This window comes from Phalacrocorax aristotelis, chromosome 10 (genome assembly GCF_949628215.1).
Source record: "Phalacrocorax aristotelis chromosome 10, bGulAri2.1, whole genome shotgun sequence".
Classification (NCBI taxonomy): domain Eukaryota; kingdom Metazoa; phylum Chordata; class Aves; order Suliformes; family Phalacrocoracidae; genus Phalacrocorax; species Phalacrocorax aristotelis.
This window is the reverse complement of record NC_134285.1, coordinates 22889289-22917021: the sequence shown is the minus strand read 5'-3', so window position 1 is coordinate 22917021 and position 27733 is coordinate 22889289. Positions and strand designations below refer to the sequence as shown.

Below are 27733 nucleotides of genomic sequence, written 5' to 3'. Positions count from 1 at the left end.
ATGCATTCTGCTTATTGCTTACTAGAAAAGTGCCAAAGAGAAAGGATTCACTAATCATACCCTCTCCCTTCTCTACTACCAAAGAAAATGCTATTTACCTAAATGAGGAGAAGGTATTCAACTACACAAGACGGCTACAGGATGGGTGCTCAAGGAACCGATACACTTAATTGAGCAATGCAGAGTGTGTATGTATAAACAGAAGCCTATTTCCTGAATAAGCCATACCTGCCAAGCAAAATATCTTGTTCTAACACATGCTGTCTTTGACATTTACCTTCATTCATGAGGAGACTTAAAATTCACAAGTGCCATAACCATGTATGATTCATCAGCGATCTCCACAGGACTGAAAAATAAATCAGATTGAAACCATCATCTATTTTATTGATGCTTATTAACACATTATTAATGTGCCAAGTTTGTTTTGGTTTGCATAGTTAAAGGATTTTTTCTAGTACTTTTGTTATTTTATATACAGCTCAAAAGCACTTTGCCATAAAATAAATGACACCTTGAAAGTTCTTTCCTGCTCAGAATTCATGTTGTTTGCTTTGCTTTTTAAAAACAATGTCCCCCTCCTAATATATTGAAACTAAGAACAGAAGCCCCACTGAATTCAGAAGCAAAAGCAGACCCAAAAGACACAGGGAGCAGATCAGATTTTACTGCTAAGAAACAGCAGCAATTTCACAGGTCTGGGAATCATGGCATGGGGGGAAGAGGAAGTGTCCTACCACACTTGGAACGCAACACAAGGTGTAGGGAAAGAAGGAAGAGTCCATGTGCCAGTCTAATGTGGGTGACAAGGTGCAGTGGGCCTCTTGGACATTTGGTGATGCCAAGTCTCTGGTCACTTAAGCCTAAATGCCCCCATAATATAATGCTCTTAAAAAGGAACTGCAAATTTTTCCCCTAGAAAAGAAGGCGTCAGCACCTGTTCTCCCTGCTACTGGGCTTTCTTGCAGTTTTCAGCTGGAAAGCTGCCTGGCTGAGAAGGTCCTGGGGGTGCTGACTGACAGCCGGTTGAATATGAGCCAGCAGTGCCCAGGTGGCCAAGGAGGCCAACAACATCCTGGCTTGTATCAGGACTAGCGTGGCCAGCAGGAGCAGGGCAGTGATTGTGCCCCTGTACTCGGCACTGGTGAGGCCACACCTCGAGTACTGTGTGCAGTTTTGGGCCCCTCAGTACAAAAAGGACACTGAATTGCTGGAGCGTGTCCAGAGAAGGGCAACAAAGCTGGTGAAGGGTCTAGAGAACAAGCCTTGTGAAGAGCGGCTGAGGGAGCTGGGGTTGTTTAGCCTGGAGAAGAGGAGGCTGAGGGGAGACCTTATCGCTCTCTACAGCTGCCTGAAAGGAGGTTGTAGTGAGGTGAGGGTCGGTCTCTTATCCCAAGTCACTAGCAATAGGACGAGAGGAAATGGCCTGAAGCTGTGTCAGGGGATGTTTAGATTGGATATTAGGAAAAATTTCTTTCCTGAAAGAGTGGTCAGGCATAGGAACAGGCTGCCCAGAGAGGTGCTGGAGTCACCATCGCTGGAAGTGTTCAAAAAACATGTAGACATGGCACTTCGGGACATGTTTAGGAGGCTTGTTGGTGTTGGGTTGACAGTTGGACTTGATGATCCTAGAGGTCTTTTCCAACCTTAATGATTCTATGATTCTGTATGCCCACTGGCTGATGCCCACTTAGCTTAGCTGACCCCACCACACTGTTTATAGACAGTAGCAAAGGCTGGATGTGGCCATGATTCTGGGGGGCATGACAGAAGAGGCTCTGGTCATCAGCTCCTCTATTATGCAACGTAGACTGCATCACCGTGCAATAGTGCTACATAGAGGTGATCCCTGTCAGTAATTCTACCGATCCCCAAACAACAAACATGCTTCCCATGAGGCTTTGACTCACAGGCTTAAGTGAGCAGCACTACTACACTTTTCAGATGAGCTTGTGAAGACTCTTTTTCATGTCCTGAAAACCTGGAGCACAGTGACAGCTTGCTCTGAGCACTGCACAAGTCCATTCAGTAAAATTTCACTGGCACGTGGGTCCAGAAAGCCCCGGTCTCCACTTCTTCTGCCCTTCCAACCCCAGAGTACTGTAAGGGCTACAATTCCTTCTGCTCTGCTTTTAGATGGCTGGGTACCAAAACCCAGGGGCACCACATGCCACCTGCAGGATTGGCATTGCATGGCCACCCCATCACAGGGGAGGAAGAAGAGATCCCAGGAGCAGAAGCTAACAGGGGCCTAAGTAAAGCCCTTAGCATCTCAGTGCAAGCAGCAGTAGTTGCAGTATCCTGGGATGCCCCAGCACTAAAAATACTTGTGACTGCAGAAGAGCTGTTTTGTTGACAGATGCCACCATATAACTTGACACATGCTGACCCGGCCTTGCCCACTACTGCTTACAACAGTTGTCTCTATAGCTGCAACCTGGGAGATATTTTAGGATTAAATCCAAGATCTGTCACCAAATGCGGGCACAGACACACACTCTCACACCTTGCACATCTAAACACTGACTTTTGAATAGTTCTCAGACAAATGGATTTTGTAGCTAGTCCATATATAGTACAGGCACACAGAAGTCCTTATATTTAAGCTGTACCTTTGCAGGGGATGCTTATAAACATAAAGCTGACTGCATGAAAATGGAGATGAAGTAGCTGTCAGTCAGAAGTGACAGCCTTCAAATGGTATCACTCCTGGTTAAACTTTCATTAAAAATGACAGGATAAAATGGGCGCTCTCACAACTGTGGTGCTATGAGAAGGGACCACTTCCAGAGCAGGTATCTCCTAATAGACAGAAATATTTGAAAGAGGAGCTCAGATTATCAAATTCATATAGTTCTATTCCACTTAATTAAAACATGACTAGTAATTAGGGAACTCCACTGGCTTCCCTCCTCCCTCCGTCCTGATTATCCCCATCCTTGAAATTAAAATTTGAACTGCCCTGAAGCATGGAGAGTGTTTCAACTCTGGATTAATTTTAAACCAGTAGGTAGATAAAGCCAAGCAATGGAGTTTGAATTGAAACTCCAATTAAAACTTATTTAAAGTTCAGGAGAGTAGGACAGAGATCTGAAATTTGGAGTATTCACCTCCATTCACAGGTAACTAAGGACTTATTCAGCCTTTCAATGCCTTTCAATCACATCAAGAATGAATCTGTCCCATTAGACCTGATTAATCTGCACAATTTAAATCTGGGGCCAAATAAAGGTAACAGCAAACATTTTCACCTTATTGGCATATCAATTGTAAAATATCCTTTTTTATTCTATAAATGGAAAAGTCTGAGCTAAGTAAACTCCCAGCAGTCAAAAAAAGAATGGATTGAAGCATTATATAGATACGTCAGAAAAACAGTTTGCAGAGTGAGGGTGCAACAACAGCAGGAGAGATTAGATACAAATATATTGGAAATCAGACCCTGGAAGACTAGTATTTAACTCCATAGTTGTCAAACCTATTTCCCCCCCATTTAAGGAAAACTTGCTAGGCTAAAAGAAGGGCACTGCATTAAAGCCAGATAAGAGAGGAAACCATGATGCCCCTCTTTTCTTCTTCTTGAAGTAATCCAGAATCAGCAACTAAGCAGCTCTTTCAGTCCTAATCTTGCAACCCAGACCATCTTTTACCATTCTGTTCTGGAAAATAAATAAATAAATAAGGAAAGCCATTTTAAAACCTTAGACCACATTTTCTGCGTTTGTATGCATCCTATTGTTCAGCTCTGGTAGAAGGCTTAGCGTGAGCAATACCTCACCTCATTAAATCCAGCTACCCTGTGAGCTCAAAATGCACTCTGTGCGTTCTGTTAGCAATGCTACTGCAATTCTACCACCCTGCTGTTGAATTCAGGAGAGACTGCAGCCTGTGTTTCTGCCCATTAGGAAGACTCCCAGCTGCTTATTTGCCTCCAACCTCCCTATTGCCATAACTGTGGATATTTGAAAGAGGGAAGGATAAAGACAAGGAAAGGAGAGGATAAAAGAACCTTATCTGCCAATATTCTTAAGTGATCTCCAATTCTGAACGAGATAGAAGATTGGAACAACCTGGAAACAGAAACGAGCTCTTAGAACACGACTAATTCCTTGATTCTCCACAGAAATAAGATAACTACCTCTAAGGGAGGCATGTATTACTCCCCCAGCACTATGGGGTCACTATAGCTGTATGAAATTGTCCCAGAAGGCAAAGCACTACCTGTTGGGTAGTGCTGGTACATGGTGATGAGATCCCCTCTAAGCCTCCTTTTCTCAAGACTGAACAAACCCAGCTCTCCCAGCCTGTCCTTGTACGGCAGCTTCCCAGTCCTTTGATCGTCTTGGTGGCCCTTCTCTGGACCCCTTCCAGACTGTCCACATCCTTTTTGTATAGCGGGGACCAGAACTGTACACAGAACTCCAGGTGTGGCCTGACCACCGCTGAGTAGAGCGGGATAATGACTTCTTTATCTGTGCTGGTGATGCCCTTTTTGATGCAACCCAGCATCCTGTTGGTCATCTTGGCCGCAGCAGCACCCTGTTGGCTCATGTTGAGCTTCCTGTCCACCAGGACCCCCAGGTCCCTTTCCACAGAGCTGCTCTCCAGCCAGGTGGATCCCAGTCTGTGCTGCACTCCTGGATTATGTTTTCCCAGGTGCATGACCTTACACTTCTCCTTGTTGAACTTCATAAGGTTCTTGCTGGCCCACTCTTCCAGCCTATCCAGATCTCCCTGCAGAGCAGCTCTCCCTTCTGGAGTGTCTACTTCCCCACTCAGTTTGGTGTCAGCCACAAACTTCATCAGGCTACACTTGATGCCGTTATCCAGATCACTTATAAAGATACTGAATAACATTGGGCCCAATATTGATCCCTGGGGGACTCCACTAGTGACAGGTTGCCACTTGGAAAAGGAGCTATTTACCACCACCCTTTGGGTGCTGCCTGCCAGCCAGTTCCCCACCCACTGCACAGACCCCTTGCCTAGGCCATAACACATTAATTTCTCCAGGAGGAGACTGTGGGGGGCCGTATCAAAGGCCTTGGAGAAGTCCAGGTAGACAATGTCCACTGCCCATCCCATGTCAACCAGGCAAGTCACTTTGTCATAGAAGGCCACCAGGTTCGTCAAGCACGATCTGCCTTTAGTGAAGCCACGTTGGCTTTTCCCAGTCACGTGCTTCATTTGACTTGTGATGGCCCCCAGGAGGATTCGTTCCATAACTTTCCCAGGGACTGAAGTAAGGCTGATGGGCCTATAGTTACCCAGATCCTCCCTCGAGCCCTTCTTGTAGATAGGGGTAACAGTTGCCTTCCTCCAGTCCTCTGGGACATCCCCCGTTCTCCACGACTTCTCGAAGATGATGGAGAGTGGCCCTGCGATGATGTCAGCCAGCTCTCTCAACACCCTCGGGTGGATGGTGTCAGGGCCCATTGGTTTGTAGGCGTCAGGCTCCTGTAGTAACTCATATACTAACTCTTCCTTCACTGATGGTGGGTCGGTGTTTGGTTCAATTGGCAATTTTGTTCCCAAAGCCTGGGACCCTACGGTGCTGGTAAAGATAGAAGTGGAGAAGGTGTTGTTGAAGACCTCTGCCTTTTCTGCATCATTGGTGATTGATTCTCCTTTTCTGTTTAACAGTGGGCCTATGTTTTCCTTCTTTTTCTCTTTATGGTTGACATGCCTGAAGAACCCTTTCTTGTTATTTTTGACATCTACAGCCCGTTTCAGTTTGAGCTGGGCTTTTGCTTTTCTAACTGCATCTCTGCACACTCTGGCAATGCCCTTGTAGCTCTCGATGGATAATCCTCCACTTCTCCATCTCTGGTATGCTTCCCTTTTGGGTTTGAGTAGACCCAGGAGGTCATGGTTGAGCTATGGGGGCCTCTTGCTCCGATTACTTCCAGAGTTCTATCTGGAGTTCTATCTCTATGTCTATCTGGAGAACCATAAGCAGAAAGAGTCTTACTTTTCCTCCTGCTAAATTTGAGTTGTGAGAGAAGAGGAAAAACTAGAGTTCATGGAGGAGTGAAGCAACTAAAAGTCTCTACTCAGAGCTCACCTGCAGGAGGAAGGACTGGAGCTCTCCTTTGGAACAACCTTTGCATTCAATGACACATTGCCAGACACATCAGCACCCTGAAGAATATCTCCATATGTAGAAGTTTAGCTGACTTGAAGCTTGGTAATAAAGGTAAAAACCTATCATAATCAACATAATATGTACTGAAACTAGTAGAAAAATTAGGACCTATTATTTAAGATGCTATCTGAAAGTTCAGCAGTCTCCACTCCAAACATGGGCACACATCACTGCCCAGAACAAAGGGGTATCTGGGGCTGCCCAGGAACTCTAGAAAAGGGGCTGAGGAGTACCTTGATTTTCTTAGAGGGCTGCACGTACACAGTTGCAGGAGAGTGAGAGAGCAGTCAGGTAAAACACCACAGGAACCAGCACAGAGTAGGAGAAGAAAGCAAAAAAACCTGACAGAACAAGGAGAAATATGGCTTGGAGAACAATTCAGGAAAGGAGTTTGGGGTGGGATGTGGGTATCTCCTTGAAAGAGACAAGGAGAGATCACAGACATTGCCTGCTGTAGTACATGAGAAAAGTACCTTGAATACTTTTGTAAATTGGAAGGTAACATCAAAGATTCCTAATTCTACCATCAATTTCTTTAGTATAAACAACCCAAAGGGATTTGGACTGTGAGCAGCAAAGAATGAGGCCTAGATGTTGAACTTTCAAGTGACTAGATACACAGTAGAACCACACAGCCTTATTAAGACCAGCATCTCTTCCAGAGAACTGGAAAACAAGTTTGTTTTACCTAATTTTAAAAGGCTCAGATAGTAATCTGGGCACGTTAGACCTTGCTCACATTCTTAATAAATCGGCTGAATAGCTCCTATAAAGCAGAATCCTAAAGACAACCCTGCAGGATTATGGTGCAAAGAAAATGCATCCTCTATTGTAATTCTTTGACTGTATCAATAAAACAGTTGTCAGGAGAGAACTAGTGACCATCTTCTATTTTTGGACGGCAGCTAGCAAAGCTCCTCATTGTGCAGTAATGAATAATTTTTGTTTGAGCTGCAAGTACAGGTTGACCAATCTATGATTGAGGGCAGAAAAATTGGAATAAATGAACAATTTTCCTTGATGACAGAAGGTCAACAGCAGCATCCATCGACTTTCAACACATGGATGTATCGTGCTTAAAATACATGCTAGTGAACTGCAAGAGAAGAAAAGCAATACGGTAACAGTATTTTATGTGATACCATTCTTAGAAAAGCAAATTTTATACAGGGAGGTGATACCTTTTATTTGACTAATGGACACAGCTGGTAGAAAATGGCCAGCATCTAGGCATGCTAACTCTCCTCCGACCTGCCTGTTTTCAATTCTATTAACTGATCAAATAAAAAGATAATAACATCCCCCCATGAAACTTGCCATACTTTTACCTGTAAAGATATTTATAACAGTACTACCAGCAACAGTATTTAGTAGGAGGATTTTCAGAGGGACCTTGATGCTTCAAAACACAATATAACAACTAATTACAGAGGTTTAAAAAAAGACCATCTTCTCAATGCCTCCTGTGGGGTCCATTGTGTCACTTGAAACAGCCCATACTGGTCCCAGACACAGCCTGGAACTAGAATCAAGCTCGAACTCAAAGGATCTCTGAACTGTTCCAGAGCAGCAGTGCTTCTATCCCTATTACTTTCATGATACACACTCTACTTAGACCATCATTGACTCTTCTTGTAACATAGGCTTTTTTAATATCACCTTATAAAAAGATTATTTTACCCACGTGCCTGCATTACTACATTTCGTTTGCCAGTAACAGAAGTAGTACTCAGGGTTCAAAACAGGCATCTTCCCTTTAGTAGAAAAACACATTATGTGCTGACATACGTCACCTGCAAGATGAATTCCCACAGCTCAGAAATTCAGTTCATTTATTTATTAAGCAACCAGTTAACTTTAAATTCAGCCCAGGTAGAAGCATAGCAAGAAGTGACAATCGAGACTTAAAATATACTCCGCTCATACTGAATACAAGCTTAAAATATAAAAATAACTTAGCAGATTTTGTAGTTAATGGCTTAATTTTCCCTTCTCCTAAGCCTCTAGTCTAGTAGAAAGTATCACTTAGCTAGTTAACCACTATCTGTCCCTGTTGAGAAATTGTTGTTCAAATATCCATGAGGTTTGACCAGGTTTTCTCATTTAACTACCAGAAAGCACAAAGCACCTTTGTATTGCTAATAGCAAGGGTTGTAACCAAGAACCATTCAGGAAGCCAAGTAATTTTCTTCCTGTAGCATTTCCTTGGCAGGAAAGCTAGCAGCCAAATTTTGTTTCCATTCCAGACAAAAATGTACTCCTGTATAGCCAGAAAAGCAGAGTTTCATGAAAGGGGCACTTAAGATAGAGTTTGTCTTGCCTTCTAGGCAAGAATTTGGCTTCAGAAGACATCAAAACCTCTAGATCTTCATGGTATGTTTTTATAGCTTGTGCTACTAGTGGGCAAAAGAGCACCTAAATATACTTCATACTAATAACTCTCCCACTAATTCAGTATTCTAGGGGTATTACTAGCAGGATTTGTGGCCAGACACATATGCTATGGCATGTAGCCAAATCTCTTTGCATTTGAGATCTTCACTGCTGCAGGGCAGTTGTACCTTTCTCTGAGCTACTATAAGCATCTGAGGCACCTTTTGCAACAGCTGACCAGAGGCAAAGTTACCTGTGTGAAGGTCCCTTCCATTCAGAGGCAGGGCAGGAGTTCTACAGAAGCTCTGCAAATCAAAAACCAGCAGAGATTTGGATAAAGACCAGAGTCCTAGAATATACTCAGTGTCTATGAACTATTGCTTAGAGCTGTGGCACAGTCCCCTTAGATAAGGTTTGAAAAGTCTCCACGCTGAACAAACACTTGGTCCAGCTGTGTCTGCTTGGATTTGTATGACATTTGGACCCAGTTCCCTAGTTTGGAGTTCTCCCTCCTATGGAAAAGTTCATTATTATCATTCTGAAAGAAGCATAATCAGTGCAGTCTCTTCTAACAGGGGGGAACTGCAGTTTAGACAGTGAAAGGCAAGAAGAACACCCCCTCTCTTTGACACAGATAACTCCACTGATGGGCAGATTTTCCTCCTGGTGTGTATAACTAGACATTTCTAATGTGCCACTTAATTCTGGCTTGCAAAGCTGAAGGTGTGCTGGGTAAGATATTAAAGCTCACCATTCTTCTGCCCTCTTCCTGCTCTTTTAAGGTTATTTCAGTAACCAACATGTATCCTCTTAGCCAAGGGAAAACAATACAACCAGTCACCGATTCTGGCATTGATCATCTTGCTGGAGACCCTCTCCATGCAGCCATGCGTGGAAGCAGCTGTGAACAAGTGGCTATGAGCGTCAGCTCTTGAACAGTCTGTGTTATTAAAGCCTGGGGATAAATACACAGTCCCCCAAATGATAAACCATACTAGCAACTGTTTGAGAAAGAGTTCCTTCATCAATAACAGTTATTAGCACATCTGAGTCTGACTCATCTCTTTCACCATCTGCAACAACATGTCATTTGCATTAATCCCTCATTTTCCTTGTTCCACGTTCTTAGCATTCGTGTTTCCCAACTTGCAGGAACATTTGTCTGACCCTTCCCCATAAGACAACAACCATCAACATGTGTATTTAGATGAGCCACTGATCATAACCAAGAACACTGCACTGATTTGATATTGCCATCTTGGGAAGCAACAAATTGAGAATTGCTAATCAATCACTAATGCTTAATGATTATATCTTCAACAGGCAGTGATTGTATAGATGGGTCACTTCTGTGTGTACACAGTATTCTTTCTTTTTTTTTCATCCCAGCTCTACTACGTAGTTAAAAATATGTTCAGATAGAGAAGCCATATCAAGCGCCCTCATTAAAAGTATGGAGGCTAAACCACGCAAATACTATGCATCAGAAAGAATTTAGCAGAGCAATTGTTAAATGACAGAAATAGGCCATTACCGGCAGTTTCACAAAACAAGCACCCTACTTTCAACACCTTAGACTTAATCCATACAGGAGGTGTACAGAATACCTTTAAAAGGCAAGTCAAGCAAGTCAAATTCATCTCTTAATCAGAATCTCAAGGGGACAGCTTTGGGGCACACTAGGATTTCCCTCCTGCTAACCCATCCCTGTCCCACAGGTGATAATTACCGCTCTGCCATTCAGTAAGGGCAGAGAGAGATCTCCACAGGGAAAAAAACACTTTTTGCTCTCAAGTTGTCTATCTGATTAACATAACAAAGTTAAATTCTGAAAAAAAATGCATCAGTCTGTATTTGGCCTCAGGTCTGTGGTTTTTATTTCAGACTTGAAAAAGTTCTTGTGTCCCTCCATTACATGGAGGAGCTGGTGATGGGCAGAAAACTTTCAGAATTAGGTGGAGAAAGGTCACATATGTTTTGCTGATGACCCAGCAAAAAAAGCAATATATTTCAGGCATCAAAAAAAAAAAATCACTAGAAGGCCATAGCAAAGCAAGGTTTTAGAAAACAGTTTCCAGTTTGTTGCTCTTAAAATAGATGAGTATTTGACAAGCAAGACAGACAACTCTCTGCCATCCTCCTCCTCCTCCCACCTGCCCCCTCTGCCAAGAGAAGCGTGTCAGGAACATCAGCCTAACATTGCTTTTCTTATCTCTATGCAAGATGTTCATCCTCTGTATCTGCTGTTGCTAAGCTCTGAATCAGAAATGGTTGCCCCTATTAAAGGGCAGCCCACAATCTCACCTCTAAAATGTTAAATATCATGACTGTCAGAACCTATTTCAGTCAGTTGAAGCCACTAAGAACAAATCCCTTTAAAACCACCACAAAATCAAGGGCATATTGGCTTTACGCAAAAAATAAGCCTGCATTTTTGGAAAATAGGGCCTGCTTCTCAAAGAATCAGCACAAATACTCACAAGACATTGACCGAGGCACACACAAACAGTGCCACAAAGTGGCCCAAACCTTGTCCTTTAGCAACAACTGTTGAGTCCTCTAGGTTATACAAACCCTTCTCCCACTCCAGCCCATCTTTTATAATCAGTGCCTTTTGCATCCAGCCTACATTGCTGTACTGCACTGTTCACCTTGACCACCACCATACATGTTCTGATGCCAGTGTTTAAAATAGCACTTAGAGACATGAAGCAGAATTTTGACTACACTTTTTTTTTAACCACTGGCACAGAAGTCCGTGTGCCGGTGTGTGTTTGGGATTCTTTTCCAGCTTCATACCACAGCTCCAGAACTGCATGTTCTCATTCAGCTGATCGGTTTAGGTTTTTTACAAGTATTTATACACTACAAACAAACTCAGTAGCCAAAATGGGACACACCAGGAGTTCAAGGAGAGATTAATTAAAGCTTGCCAAGCAGGGAGAACTTGAATACGGAATGGGAAGGCTTTTTCCTCCTCATCCCAGTGTGCCTAAATGTTCACACAAGAACATCTGAAGTCCTGTTTGAACCTCTGAGTGAAATGCAGAGGAGCTTATAAACCACTGTGCTGTATAATTTCAGTACAGATTCAAACACTCCCTTTTAATTACCATTTGAAGAAATTTAAGAGTTTGATCGGATTCCTTGACAACGTCTATGCGACACTTCCTCAGTGGTTTATAGTTAACTGGCAAAGCTGGTACCACTGCTAGTGAAAAAAAAAATTAAGCAGTTTAAGAAAAAGGACTTAAGACTAAAATTTCTTTGCAGAACTGTGGTCTTCAAGTGCTGGGCTGGCAGACAAACTATTTTTTTGTAACACTCTTGCTGCAATTCAGCCACGTGGCATGTGACAGTTGAGCTGGAACTCAGAAGCCTCACACTGCTGCAGGATCTTGGATGACGGGGCTGAGGAGCTTGGTTTCTGCAGGGAAGATCCCAGCGCAGAGGACCGCTATGCTGGGCAGACCACATCTCTGCCGTGTGTCCCACTGATACCCACCCTGCTTCTCCAAGACCTCTGAGTCTTTTCTGGCCATACTTCCTACCTGATTTCTGCACCCTTCCTATGCAACCCCAGCATGGCGAAGCCCAGAATACGGGAATACTACCCTTGTACAAGAGCACTTTACAGGCAAAGGTATGACCTTTGCCATTAGAGTGTGGGACCACCATGCCTCTTTGTGCATCAGCTGACAATAGTCTGTGGAGAACCATAAGCATTGCTGCATGAAGTCTTCCCTAAATTCACTAGAAACCCTTCTGAAGAGTATTATTTACACAATAGAAGAAGGAAAAAAATCCACATACTCATGGATTACTACTCACCTTTTAAAACAAAATTTCTGAACTATATTCCCAAACTTTGTACTGTACTTGCTATATTTAGAAAGAAGGAAGTGAAAGCAGTCCTAATGATTACAATTCTTTTATCCCCTTTCCTTCCATGTTTTATTGCTTCAGTGATTTAGAAGTTTACTAAAACATGCTGAGGCGCAATGAATGCAAAAGACAATTTGGGGTAACTGTGAACCCACTATTTCATGTGTTGCATTTGGACTCCCATATAGCCTATGTACTTAAGTGAGAGAGTAAATATTTCACCAGTTAAGCAAGTAATTAATTTCATAGAGTCTCCAGTTCCACCTGGGAATGCCCATGCTAACAACTTTTAGTACCAGACTGCTAGTATCTCAATCATTCCAGATTTAAAAAACACCTTTAAGAACCCAAGCATTTCCCTGCACTAATGCATGTTAAATAACAACAGAACCATCTAACTTAGACTGTTTCCCATTTAACAGCTTGATGTCCTTCAATTAACATCAGCAATCTATCTTGAAAACTACCTATGAACTCTAAATTTTAAATGATTCAGGGAAACAGAGCTTCTAGTCTATTTGCATGATTGTTATTAACATCCAGAGTAGCTTTAATGGTTCATCAAGTGCTTATTACTAGTTAGACTAAAGTAGCTGAAGCAGGTGGCTGTGTCAAAGATGAAAAAACTGCATGGCTTATACCTTACACTGCTACTTCTCCATTCCCAGAACACACAGTGCTTAAATCAGCCAGCCCCAGCTATGTTTCCTGACTTCCCCCTTGCCCCCCCAGCTCAAGCAGTCCTACTGAACCAGGTTTATATAATTTCTTTCAAATCTCATTTCCTTTTCTTGAGGAGCATGCTTCCCTCACACGCTCACTATGAGTAAGAACAAACAGGTTTTCTTCAGCCCTTCTCATCCACTCTAAGTCTCTCCCAAAACCTTTTCCCAGGATGTTGTTAGCCATGGATATATAGACAACCCTGCTCTCAAGTACAAGTACAGCTGTCTTTCCAAAACTCTGCTTGCCTTTGCTAAACTTTTTCTCTCTTCTTTCTCTGGAAATACTCTGTCCCAGCAGAAGAATGACATGCTTAGCATAAAATGCACTTCTGCTACATTTTCCCAAGTAGTAGATACACAGTCATCTGGCTGGTGAGCCCTGAGATCTGCCTATCCTGCCCATGCAACCCACAGCAGGAGGTGGGGTATGAGTCTAATGTGAACTGCCACGCTCTAACAACTGGAAACATCTCTTCTCCCAGCACCACCACGATCAGGAACTTGGAAGGGTGAGACAGACACATCATAAGGGCAAAAATGGCAGGCCTGGGGCTGGGAGTTGTCATGACATCAACATAAGTCTTCAGCGGCATTCCCAAAACTGGAATCCAACCTTTATTGCTGTAGAGACTGGACCATCCTGCTTAAAATATTGATACTCAGCAAGAGCTTCTTGCAGAATGAGGGCAATCACAGAACTAAGTGCCAACATTCATTTTCAAAAGGAACAGAAAAGAAAAGGAATGAGTAACAGCAAATCCAATAGCTAGTTCAGAGCAACTAAGAGGACACAGTTGAATTAAGAAATATCAGTATCTGCTGACACAGAGCAAAAGCAGCAATTTTTCTATGACAATTGCTTTTGTGTCATGGCAAAAATGCAAGCCAGGCACAAATGCTAGGCTGCTGAGAGGTGGTGAAGAGGGAAGAGAGGGAAATGAACTTTACCAAAGGGAAACATGACTGCAAGACTTGGACACAAACACAAGCATAAAAGCTCAGTGAATGATCTCCAATCATTCACATGCCACTTTGAATAATTACCCTGCATGCTTAGCACAGTTACTCCACTAAGAGTGCCAGCCTAGGAAAGTTGGCTTTGGCAGCCAGGTAAAAGATATATAGCTTGGTCTACACTAAAGTTTACCTGCAGTCGCTTAGTTGCAGCAGCAAGGACAAAAGCTTTCACATTTGACAAGGAAAGCCATTTTAAGTCTGCACAACATTGATTTTCATTTAAACCAGCGTACATGCTCGTCATACATCGATCCTTCTTCAAGGAAGCTTTGAAAGGCCTGGAGTCCCCCTCCACTGCATGTGGGGGACAGACAGAGCAGAGCTCCAGAGAGGACACATACCAAGCATGGCAGCACGGATGCAGCGTGAGTCTGCCTAAAGCTAGTCATGAGGAAAACCCTGAGGACAAGGGTATAGTTAAGGCCTCCTTCAGACTTCTCCACATAACCCTTCCCTTGCGACCCCAGCTTGTGGGATATCGTCCCATAAGTAAGTATCTTACTCTTTCCTTCAACCTGAGTACACGAAAACAAACTTCCAGAGATAAAACCCACATCAATAAATTAGGAAAGCGGAAGGGAGGGAGGCTGGCTCAAAAAGTTTACCTGACCTGATTATTACCCTTGTATCAGCTTCTGCTTGACCTGCTGCCCTGGAACAGTTTCTTACACTTTTTGGGACAGTTCCTGAGCTGGTGCCATTTTATTGTCACTAGATTATGTAGCTACCTTTATTTTTTGTTAAAATTTTAGGAAATGCTGAATTCGTCTCCTTTATTCCTGCAAAATGGACTGCTTAAAACGGAGTTCGCTGTAGCAAAAAAACATTACAAAGTGAAGGACACAGGCAGACAACATGAAAATAAAGATAGCTTTTTCAGCTTTGATTCTGCCTTTTTAGCATATGCATTGCAGTTCGGTTTTTTGTTGAATTATGATATAATTGCATCACCCCTGGCCAAGGGAAGAACAGGAGGGAAAGGCTGTGGATGTTGTCTACCTAGACTTTAATAAAGCCTTTGGCACCATTTCCTATGGCATTCTCCTGGAGAAACTGGTTGCTCATGTCTTGGATGGGCATATGCTTCGCTGGGTAAAACACTGGTTGGATGGCCGGACCCAAAGAGTTGTGGTGACTGGAGTTAAGTCCAGGCAGCTGGTCACAAGTGGTGTTCCTCAGGGCTCAGTATTGGGGACAGTTCTGTTTAATATCTACCAATGATCTGGCCAAGGGGATCAAGCGCACCCTCAGTAAGTTTGCAGATGACACCAAGTTGGGCGGGAGTGTTGATCTGCTCAAGGGTAGAAAGACTTTGCAGAGGTATCTGGACAGGCTGGATCAATGGGCTGAGGACAACTGTATGGGGCCCAAAAAGGCCAAGTGTGAGGTCCTGCACTTGGATCAAACAACCCCATGCATCGCTACAGGCTTGGGGAGGAGTGGCTGGAGAGCTGCCCAGTGGAGAAGGACCTGGGGGTGCTGGTCCACAGCCGGCTGAACATGAGCCAGCGGTGTCCCCAAGCAGCCAAGAAGGCCAACAGCATCCTGGCTTGTACAGTGTGGCCAGCAGGAGCAGGGCAGGGATCGTGCCCCTGTACTCAGCACTGGTGAGGCCACACCTTGAATACTGTGTTCAGTTTTGGGCCTCTCAGTACAAGAAGGTCATTGAGGAGCTGGAGCATGCCAGGGAAGGGCAACAAAGCTGGTGAAGGGTCTGGAGAACAAGCCTTGTGAGGAGCAGCTGAGGAAACTGGGGTTGTTTAGCCTGGAGTAGAGAAGGCTGAGGGGAGCCCTTATTGCTCTCTACAACTACCTGAAAGGTAGTGAGATGGGTGTTGGTCTCTTCTCCCAGGTTACTAGTGATATGACGAGAGGAAATGGCCTGAAGTTGCACCAGAGGAGGTTTAGATTGGATATTAGCAAACATTTCTTCACCAAAAGAGTTGTCAAGAACTGGAACAGGCTGCCCAGGGAAGTGGTTGAGTCACCATCCCTGGAGGTATTTAAAAGATGTGGTACTTAGTGACATGGTTTAGTGGTGGACTTGGCTGTGCTGCATTAATGGTTGGACTTGATGATCTTTTCCAACCTAAATGATTCTATGATTCTATGAAGTTGACTGACCATTCAGATGTAATCTGCTTTGTACTATGCAACATGCTGATACATGTGTTTTTAAGAAATGAATGCTATGCACTATCAAAATACATCCATCAAACAGACAACGAATCCATTAATCAGGAGATACCAACAGTTACTGAAAAATCATAATCATGGGGGAAGTTGCCTCTATAGCAAACTCCATTCAGTATTTTTACCAATGATCTGGCAGAAGACAAAACCAGTACTGCTAAATATAGGGAACTGGTAAATAATAAAGCAGACAAGGCAGAGAGAGAGGAATCTGGGTCTGTCAGTGTGCACAGCCAATTCAAATAGGAGATGCAGTCATTCAACAAAATGCAAACTCAGGCACCTTCACCCATACCATGCAGGTCACATATGGGTATGGACAAGGATTTAGAAGTCAGAATATACAGGCACTTAACACTTGGTTCTAGTGTCACACTATGACCAAAAGGGATTGCTCTTTTGATCTACAAACTGGAATTAAGAGAATTTACCTCTCATGTGGTGATGATGTTTATTTTGTGGTTTACAGATTACTTAGGGTGCTTGAGAAAGCAAACAAAGAGGGGAAAAGCTGTATACCACTTCTAAGAAATTTGTAAAAGCTATTGAAGAAAAGCCAGCTCTTAGGTGTTGGCTTAAATTTGCTTTGCAGGTGGCTGCACCTTCACCAAAAAAATGTTAAGGGTTTGCAGATAAAAATGATACGGAGAACTTCTAGTATATGGCATTGGCATGCTCAAAAGTGAGACTCTACAGGTGGTTGGGGTGCCTACATTTTACAAAGCAATACAGAAACACTGGAAAGGGTGCAGGAAGCTGCAGAAGCGACTCCAATAGAGAATGTATCTTACACTGAGAACCTTAAAGGGCTCAGTTGGCTTCATTTCTTAAAAATAACGTAAGAGGCAAGACAATTAATTACACAAATCCCCTCACAGGGCGGGACTATCAGTTATTAGAGGCCTCTTTAATCTAGCACTGAACAACCTAACAAACCAGTTGTTGGAACCTAAAGGCAAACTGAAAGCAAGGCACCTTTCCCACCCACACCCTCCTTTCTAGTTTGTTTTAATTAAAAAGTGCCAGAAGTAGTATGTCTTCCTATCTTCAGATGAAGCCTGGCTGTTCTTTCTCACTGTTATGCCTAAGTCAAATCTATATAATTAGCAGATACAATTCAGGAGACTCGTTGAGACACAAATGCCTGCAATATACAGGAAGTCAAACTAGATGGATTTGAAAATCCAGGCTTCAGCAGGTCAGTAAGTTCACAATACAGTTCAGGGAACAGATGAGAACAGAAGAGAAACGTGGGGATTTAAGAATATCAGCTGTCCTCAGTAAATGGCAAATGCGTTCTTAAAAAGAAAAACCAAACAAATTACAGTTAGGAAGCTTTTTGTTTGTCTTCCAGATTTCAACTTATCTTTTTCAAAACCCAGAAATTTAAGTTGTAACAAAAGCTAAAACTCCTTCTAATCGCTTGCATTTACAAGCTGTCCTCATTAGATTTTTTTTTAATTCACTTTTTCCACAGTGACAGAAAATGTATATACAATGTTCAGTGTAAAGATGAAACTCAAGACTACAGAAGCCACACGGTGGAAAAGACTTTGGAAAAGACGAAGTTTAGGTAAGACAGTCTGGCTCCAGAGAGAAAGTAACATGAGCCACAGCTCACAGGAGAGTTTGGGGTTAAGGTGTATTTTCCATAAGGATTTTGTCAATAAATGGGACAAGAGGTGGCTGGGGATTGGAAAAGGGATTGTTTGGTACTCCTCAGACATGGTTTGAAGGAAGCAGACACAGAAAGGTGTTCCTGAGGGTTAGACTGGATAGTTCAAACTCTGAGTAAAAACTACTATTCAGACTTCTGGAAAAGCCACTGAGTTAACGCTGTGGTACTAAAATTATTCAGTAATTGTGAAGAGAAATCGAAAGGAACAGTATGCACCAGAAGGGCCTTTTCTTGCTCAGTGAACCACATCAATTATCTGGACATTGGATTTAACCCTCCTGCAACACAGATGGCAATCATGTCTGAACAGTATCAAAATCCCAAAGCTGAAAGGTAAAAAAAACCCAAACAAACAAAAACACACAAAAAAACCCAAAACACCCAAAGGCTTTGCTTTCCCTGCTTACTTCAATGGGAAATGAGCAAAAATGACCACTCCCTTCTGCAAATCCTCACCCTCCCAGCCTGTTCCACATACTCCCTCTGACAGAAACTCAGCCAAGGGCTAACAGGAGGTTTGTCCCAGACAGACGTTTTTCTTACCATCTGCATCTTTATTCTGATGGCTGGGATACAACAGCATCAAGTTCTAATCATCCACCTTAAAACACGCGTGTGCTCCACGGGGACACCACAGCCAAATACTCAGAGCAGGTTACAGACAAGCAAGCTGGTTCATGCTGCATCTGCAAAGATCAGTCCAAAGAGGAGCCCTTATGCTATCAGGTGTAACCAGTTTGCAGGCCAAGGCAAGTCACTGCATGTATCAGCCCAGGCCATCCAATGCCAATACACCTTCACCAAACCTCAAGCCTGTTCCCAAAGTCACCTAAGAACACTGAGCAAAATTCCTCCTATTTCCTCTTCCCCTTACACTAGAGCACTTTATAGGCCAAAGCAAGATTTCACATGATGTAAGTGCTCTGAAACTCTGTGGTGATTTAGGAATGTCATGTATAACAGCATACCATTTCTATCTCCAGCAGGCAACAGGAATACAACCCTGAGCAAACACCTAACAATTCCAAATACATCAGCAACGTCCTGCTAGAATAATAAAGAATACAGGTAAGTAAAGCACCAAGACACCAGTTTTTCTTTGTTTGAATGCATATATTGCATATGTCATTTTTTTTTTTTGGCATCATACAGACCAGACCATGCATTTTGCTTTTCTTTTACAAAAACAACAAAACACATTGATTTCTTCGAGACAAGAGAAACAGGTCCTACCCCACAGAGCTCATGTCAGCTGGGGCATTTAAAACCATTCAAATCACAGTGAGGAGATGAGACCCTGCAGGTAAATTCAGCAACCTGCTTTCCAGCGCAAGGGTCTCTCCATTTGGCTTTAGCCTTAGCCTGGCTTATACCTACTAGTCTATCTCCTGAACATCACATCAGCCTTCACAAACAAGCAATAGCCAGGACAATCCCAGCCTGCTCTCGGCTTCCCCCTTTCAATCATCATAAGATTTTCTGACTGCAGAAAGCAAGTCACCTGCTACAGAAATCTTTACCTAAAGTATTCCCCACGCAAAAAATAACCCCCGAAACAGACTTTTAACCTGAGAGATGCAGACTTCGACCCACTTGATAGATGGAAGGACTATTGCTTCATTACTAATTTAAAGACTCTTCTGCAGCTTCAGCATGCCCAAATCTCTTGCCGCTGCTTATCCTTGTGACTCAATTGTCCACCTCTCTCTGGTACACTAGCATTTTGTGGAAAGCTTTCTCTTACAACTCCAAGCCAAGAATGAGCAGTCATTCTGACAATCCAAGTCTTTTTCTAGCAGCAGGCTATGTTCTATCTTTCCAGATCTGGTAGAATACCTCACCAATACTGCATATTACTGTTAAATAAGCAACTACACTGATGATTTTACCTGTGAAACCACAGATTAGATTTTATACGTTTTTAAGGCATTTATTTAGCAACAACCAACAAAAATTCAATGGAAAAAATAATATACCTCCTCTTTTATTCACGGTTCAGACAGGGATCATGAGTTTCAAGAAGTATTCAGTAGAAAGAAGGCAAAGCCTCTAATAAATGCTTTTGATTTAAAACCACCCCAATCCCCACCCCCTTTAACAAACAGTCACATCTGAAAACACGGAACAAATGAGTGTGTTTGAAAGTTCCTGGTGCAAAACAGAGGGGGTTGGCAAAACCTCTTCAGATTAGTCAAAAACAGAGCTATCCCACTCTATACATGAACACAGTCATCTCCCTTCCTCTTTTCCTCTCTGCTTCCATCCAACCTGGAAAAAAATCTCTATAAAGAACATCAGCAGCTTTATGATAGACAATGATCCTTTTTGACATAAGTCTGTGATAAGATTGTTGATTCTCTATCTTTAAATTACATCATAGCTGTGTAAAATATGCAGTGGTATCCAAAACGTGAACTCTTCACATCCGCTGCCGATACCTCAGCAAGATCCAGACCGCTGCTGCAGCAAGCGCCAAGCCTGGCACAAGAATGGCTGCTAGAGGAAGCCCACCTGATTCTCCATCACCTCGATGACCCACAGGGCCGTTTTGTGGCTGCAACTACAAGGAAAAAAAATTATTTGTGTCAGAGCCCATCACAGGACAGCCCCCTGTTCTGTGTCAGGACCAGGTAGTTCTGTAAGGATGTGCAAGATGGTTTCCCCAGTAGCTGTACACTCCACACATGGGAGGGTTAGAACAGCTTTGGATGGACTGAACTTTATTGCAGGGTACCCAGTCACTACCAACTCTGATGTTTCCCTGCCACTTTGTAAACTAGGACTGTATCAGCTGGAGCAGAGTACATCTTGTACAGCATAAGCAATGACACACACATGCCCAGTCATCCCCTGATGCACCTCCCACCACACTATTTCCCAGTGTCTCTACCAGGAAAAGGGCATCACTAATTCTCTCTGGTTTTCTTACTTGCCCTGTACACTGGTGTGGGAGATTACTCTTTTTATTAAAGGAGTAGAAAAGGGCCTTAAGCCACCTCTCCCCACCAGCATGCTTCAGGCTGATCAGCATTTCCTTCATCAACTTCAGTGCTAGCAAGGGATGTTCAAATTACAACAGTGGATTAAGGATTCCCCTCTTTCTATATAAAAAATGGTGCCAGTGTATTTAAACTATAGCAGCCCACATTTTTTTCCTTTGTGGTGGGCTGCACACACATCTCAACATTAACATGAGTGATGACCTCTGAAACAACAGGGTGTTTTTGTCTGCAGTAAGATTTTGGCCTCTGAAACAAAACTGGAGAACTTGAGATTCAGTCTTCACAGACACACCTTTGCCTCTAAGGAGATCTGTAAGAAAACACGCCACGGTCCAGCAAAACGAAGACTCAGGGACTTCTCCAAACTCACCTCTTCACTGATACTGTTACAAACAAGTAATGCACGGATGTTATAGCCATGATCAACTAGAGAAGACCAGAGTTCAAACAAAATCTTTATATGCATAATTCACACCTGGAATTGGTATTTTTCTACTTCATGAAATAGAAAGCTATCAGTCATAGAAACCAGGCTAAACTGGGCCAGAAATAACCCTAGGAAACAGGTAAAACATACCCTGCGCTGAATTTTCAAAGAAACATCATAGCCTGCATTCCTGAACAGTTCCACAGCATCCTTGTGCCGCAAATCCTTCAAGTCTCTGCCATTGACCTAGCAAAAAAAGAAAAGGAGAACCAGTTGCTGAAGGGAAAAGAGCAAGTTTTTAATGACGCAGGCTAGCATGGGAAGGGTAGGAGATAAAGATCTTGCTCCTTCACAAAATTTTGCATTTGAGGCATGATACTATAGTCAGCAGGATTTTTATGTTGACAGCTAACATGAGAAACTCCAAGCCAAAACACAGAAGAAAACTACCTAGAAGCAAAATCAGTATATAAGACAACAGTTGTGTCAATAGCAGCTTCTTATGCTGTTGCTTTACTGGAAACAAATCAAAGGTGTAATTCTGACAGCTAATGAAAATAAAAGAGCAGCCACAGGAAAATTATTAATAGGAGTCTCTTTCCCACATTGTTCCCTCTACAGGTCTAACTTTGAAACCTTTCTATTCAAAAGGGTGTTATATACATATGTTTAAAAGCATACTGATGTAACAGAACAAAACAAGACTTACATACATACTGGCATCCATGTAAAAGTGATGTTATTTTAATTTAAGAAAAATCCTAAATCATGGTAGAAGTTTTTATAATCTGCTTGATTTCATTCACTAACTGATGACATTCATCCTATTTTTCATCCCCATTACCCTTAACTGTATCCCCTGAGATCACATCCAGTGCCTCCCTTCTCTTGACATTTAGACCTCCCAAATACAAGTACATAAATATTAAACTGTCAAGAAAAAAATAGGATCATATTCTCCATTTAACTCAATATCATTTTCTGAATCAAAAATAGGCTCCAACTAGTGTAAGGCACTCTATAGAGACTGAAAAGATTACATGTGGAACAAAATAAGCAAATATAAAATAAAATTAAGGAGTATTAAAAGACCATGTATCAGACTAGGAGAGGCTACTTCTTCACTCATCACTTTGTAAAGCATATTGTCTTATATGATTGCCAGCTGTCTGAAGAACCAGGGGAACTGGACCTTCATCAATTTAAAACATTTTCCTAAAAGAAGAAGCAGCCTGTATTATTCCTGGTAAGATGCAATGAAGAGTTTTATGGCCTAGAAGTTTTATAGTCTAAAACTCCCCTTGATCACAAGGATCAGTGATCACTGACTACCAGTAAAAGATGGAAACTTAGAGGTTGGAGACTGATTCCTTTATTTATACATGTATAAATGACGATCCATTGTGGGCAAGAGTCTGATGGATTCTAAAACCTTAGGGAGAAAGTCACAGAGGAAATACAAACGCAGCACCAAGAAGTGCTTCTGAGACAAGTCAAGAAGGCAGACGAGATGGGCCCATGTGTAGAGGCACTCATCTCCCTGGAGCTCAGAGTTGTTCCCAGACCCCTAAGGCAGCTCCTTCCACGGAGCTTTGCAGGATCATCTAACAATGCAGTTAGATCACATCCTTCCTCTCTGTGCACTGTGATGGCAAACGGGCATCTCGTATCACATCACTCATCACAGCACTTCAAGAACCCAACGGGGCGACAGAAGAAAGGGCTTACCGCTAAAATTTTATCTCCTTCTCGTAATCGGCCATCAAGGTAAGCTGCCCCATCCTTTTTGATCCGGCTGACATAGATGCTGCTGTCATTGGAAATGTACTGTTGATCTGTCCCACCAACAATGTTGAAGCCCAGCCCTAAGGTAATCCGAAGAGAAAGATGATGAGATAAAGCTCAAAGCTTCGGTCATTATTACTGTTGGGGTCTCTACCCTCCCACATTGTTCTGTTTTCTCCACAATACTGAAACTCACAGCACACATACCTGCATCACCCTTTCTCACCATCACTGTCTAGAAAAGTTATTCCTATGAAACTCATCTTAAAAGCAGAGGAGAGACCCTGAATGCCTGAGGGCCCAGATGCTTCATTCCATAAAGCATCCATGAGCTCTTTTCAGGTGAGGAATACTGAGGGACATGCCATCGTTTCTGAGATGCTGATTCAGCCCCCAGCAGGAATATGCCTCTTCAGCACAGCATGAAAGGAAAGCATTCTGCATTTCGCAGGAGGCTATAGTAAATCATTACCTTTGAGCAACAAGAAATCATGCCTGACAAGTGTTTCATGAGCTGGAAAACAGAGTTAGGAAAGGCAAGGAGCATTAGACCCTTTCTAGAGATGAGGAAACAGGCAAGAGGAGCTGTGCTACCAGCTCAAGGGCACCTAGAGCTTGGAAGGCTCCCCCTCCACGTCTAAGGAGCTGGAACTGGCGTCCTTCGCCTCCAAGAATACGATTAGCTTAGATGCAGCTACTTCAAATTGTACGTAATCACTTTGTTCTCTTTCAGGAATTCGAAACACAACAGTAAATAAAGACAAAGTTCTTGGATTTAAAGCAAAACAAAAAGGAATACACATACATTAAACAGAACTGATGTCCACTTTACATTTTTGTTATGTTTTGTATTGTTTTTTAAAGTAAGCCTCACTTTTAGATCTCTAGCTGAAACCAGCTGCTGGCTTAAAGTGCAGTTAAAGATTAAGACTTCTTGTTTCATCGAAATCCGGAAAAACAAATGGAAATCAAAATCTGGAAAACCATGTGTTACGACAGCACATTCCCCATTGCACACGCAGCTAAGTTTCTCTGTAAATAATAATATATGACAAGGGATGCTAAAGATTCCCTAAGAATGGGTTTGCAATGAAAAAAGAGAAAGAAAAGGAAAAAGAAAAAAAAATATACAAAGTATATGGAGAAAAAAAACAACTTTTTTTCTGACGTAAACTCAGCATCCAAAACCTACTGTCAAGAACAGCTGAAGGCAATTTGCCCCCACATCCCCACAATCAGCCAGGCTGATTTATTTTCTTTCTTTCTTACTTTCTCTCAAAGTTGGGACTACAAGCCCTGAGAGGGAGAGCTGCAAATGAAAGTAAAACTGCCTTGTACCTGCTGGGAAGCAGCATTTTAAATGAGCCATATGAGATCAAAGGATGTACAAGATGAGTCATGCTATTTTAAGTATGCATCTACAGCTCGGAAGCAAAGAAATATTAACAGCAATCGTGCCACATTTCCCCCCCCCCCCTTCCTGGAAGCTTCAGACAAACGAGAAATAAAATGGAAGTGGCAGCAGACTGAAAAACCACTGACGTCTCAACCAGACTACTATCTATTCCAAGAAGGGACAGTTGTGCACAATAACATGCCTGTCAATGGGAATTAAAAAAAAAAAAAAAATCCGCAAACCTAAAAATTATTTGCCGTGAAGCCAATAACCTGGGAACAGGGAGAATCAATACTACAGAAAGTGTAAGGCTTAATCAACATTTATTAAAAAGCCAGAAAGAAGGAATCAGAGTTTCAGAGTACACTGATTCTCTCACATATATAAAAATCCCCAAATGTATACTTTTTCATAAACATATATATATTTTGCAAGTTTTCACCTACGATTGGAAGAATAATCAAAAGTCACGGCTGTCATCAGCAGAGACAACATGAAGTAGGAGCAGAACTTCATGACAAAAAGAGGCAGCAGTTCTTGCTAGACCGAGTTGTTAAGTATTCACAAGGCTTTTTCACTGTGTCTTTCCTTTGCAGCACTTACACTTCCACTCCAGCTAAAAATATCTTCCCTGTTATTCTTCCAGCTCTCTGCTACTCTCCCCTTTCCAGCTCATGCAGCCGTAGAAAGACACAGCACAACTGGGAGAAAAGTAGCAAGGGGAAGACGAAAGCACATGGCACTCAATCCCTTGTCTAAAGGGACCAGAAGTAGAATGGCAGAGCTTTAAAAGTAGGCTCTGGGCCAAGATTCTGACCCTCCCTATGTCTCATTTACACCCCTGAAACATAAAAAGTCCCTCAAAAAGACATTAAAGAACCCCCATGATTGGCAGGATTAGGAAAAAAAAAGAAACTGAATAATACTGCAAACTGAACAGATTAAGTTATTTAGTTTTCCATAAAACCAGATTTTTTAAATTTCAGCCTAGTCCTTCAAGAAGGAAATTTGAAAATGAGAACCGACATACACACACTGTTTTGCCACTCTGAATACGTTCACTTCCTCAGCAAACTTTTGCCACAGATGTTTAGCATCAGACCTATTTTAACAAGTTACAGTCAAAACTCTGATTTAGAGAGATTACAAGATTACACTGTGCTTTACAGATAACAGTGTTTCGTTCCTTCCACAGAAATTAATAATAATTCACATGGTAAATGCATCAAGGTCATAAGGGGCTACAGGACTTTCAAATCAAGTGACATAGTAAGAAACCTAACTCTAAAAATACACAGCCCATCTTAATGATGGGACAAATGCTGCTCGTGGTAATCAAATTTAAATTGCCATGGCCACGGCCACATTCAAGATCTGCCAAACTGGGCCCTTCCACCTCCCTCAGAATTTTAGGTACCCAAATGCATGGAAACACCTTTCTCATCAGAACCATCTTCATTTAGCAAATAATTTCACGGACAAGCACGGCTTCATTAGCCTGAGCTCGTGCATGTGCAGGTAGGGCTGTGCAGCTTTCAGGCCCGTGGCCGTTCTGGTGAGCAGGGGAGGCAGAAGGCTGCCCGCTGGGCTCACCCCTCGGGCTGCGATCACTGGCACAGGGGCCAGGACCGACCCCAGCCCCGCACTGAACAACCTTCACCCCGGAGAAAGGAAAACACACGCCAACAATGTGGGTGCTCTGGGTCCCTGGGGGGGCCCATGGAGCCCTGGCCAGCCAGCAGCTGCACTCAGCAGTTGTGCAGACAGAAGGGCTACCACATTTTCTTTCGTGCTCATTTTAATTAAAGAGAAGGGCTCGCACACCAACATTACAGCTCTAGCTCCAAAACCTGCCCAGAGCCTGCGGTTCTTTGAAGCCAGGGTGTTGCTCCGGAGCTGTGTTTGAGGCTAACTTGCTGTACTTTGGGAAAAATGTGATTTGAATAGCATCATAAATCCTGTAAAAATACAAGGGCAGACAGGCGTCTGCAGGCTTCCATGAGAGCACATGCTGCTGCGACAGGAAAAGCAAAGCCAAGAAAACACCCCACGGACTGCCCTGTTCCCTTCTCCTGCCAGCCAGTGCTCCTCTCACTCACCACCCCGAAGACCTCTCTAAAGACTCCCCAGACAACTAACTCGAAGCTGACAGTACAGGGTACGGTCACTTTGACTGAAGTTTTTTGAAACGCCCCCTAATTTTGGGTACCCAACGCGGCTGGGTGCTGAGCACCTGCCATCCGACTCGAGCGCAACAGCAGCTGCACTGGAGATGGCACCTCCCGGGAACACCAGGTTGGAGTTGTTCCATCCCAGACACCAGCCGCTGCGCCCCCTCAGCCCCCGCAGCACTCTGTCCGCCACAAGCCATTGCCAGGAGCACGCCGTGGCAGGGGAGGCCGTGGGGACCGGGACCCTCCCGCCGCCACCCCAGTGCCCGGGAGCGGGCTCCCTCCTCCCCGCCGAGCCCTCCCCGGCCAGCCCCGCTTCCACGCCAGCCTCCCGCCCCGCCGGGGCTGCCCCGGCCCGGGAAGGCGCCAAGGGCCCGGCGAGGGTCCGGCGCCCGCCCCCGCCTCACCTGAGGGTCTGCGGGTGAGGCTGATGACCTCCTCGGAGAATCCGCCGCCGCCAGCCGCGCTGCCGCTCATGCTGCGGCCTGAAGATGAAGTCGCCTCCCGGGGCAGCGCCTTTCGTTTCCTCAGCCGCCGGAGGGCCGCGCCGCGGAGCGCTGGGAGTTGTAGTCCGTGGCGCCCACGGACGGGGCCCAGCTGCCGGGCAGCGCCCCCCGGTCGCCCCCGGGGGCGGCGGGCGAGGCCGGCCCGGGCAGGGGCACAGCGGCAGGGCCATCAGCAGCGGTGCCGGTACGCGCCTGGAGAGCGGTTCGGGCGGAGGGCCTGGGAGGCGCGGCGGCCTGCGGAACGGGGCTTCTCCCCTCGGCCCTCTGACGGCCCCTGTGGCGGGCTCTCACTCACGGCAGGGGCTGCGGAGGAGGAGGAGGCCCTGGGGAGCCCACCCTGCCTGCCTGCCAGGGCCGCACAACAGCACAGAACCACAGAATGGCAGGGGTTGGAAGGGACCTCTGGAGATCATCGTGTCCAACCCCCCTG

At 43.8% G+C, this 27733-nt stretch overlaps 2 protein-coding genes across 5 annotated transcripts in view; both read right to left on the bottom strand.

Annotated features, from left to right (window-relative positions):
* LOC142062787 (deubiquitinase DESI2-like) overlaps nt 1-19694 on the bottom strand; it is a 90781-nt gene extending 71087 nt beyond the window's left edge. For 2 of the 4 annotated variants that reach the window (XM_075105765.1, XM_075105763.1), the window contains exon 1: nt 18560-18718. Coding sequence is in view for 2 of the 4 variants with exons in the window: in XM_075105761.1 (XP_074961862.1) it covers nt 18985-19182 (198 nt within the window). In the remaining 2 variants the exon portion in view is untranslated. Of the gene's footprint in view, nt 1-18559; nt 18719-18984 lie in introns of those variants that run through there. The other 2 variants (XM_075105761.1, XM_075105767.1) reach the window with 2 other exon arrangements.
* Nucleotides 19695-19920: 226 nt separating this feature from the next.
* Nucleotides 19921-27356, bottom strand: SYNJ2BP (synaptojanin 2 binding protein). Its single transcript, XM_075105769.1, has 4 exons — nt 27205-27356; nt 23174-23310; nt 21596-21691; nt 19921-20576 (listed from the first exon to the last, which is right to left on the bottom strand). Exons 1-4 carry the CDS (start codon nt 27272-27274, stop codon nt 20436-20438), a joined length of 444 nt encoding a protein of 147 aa, XP_074961870.1. The 5' UTR covers nt 27275-27356; the 3' UTR covers nt 19921-20435.
* Nucleotides 27357-27733: the final 377 nt, after the last annotated feature.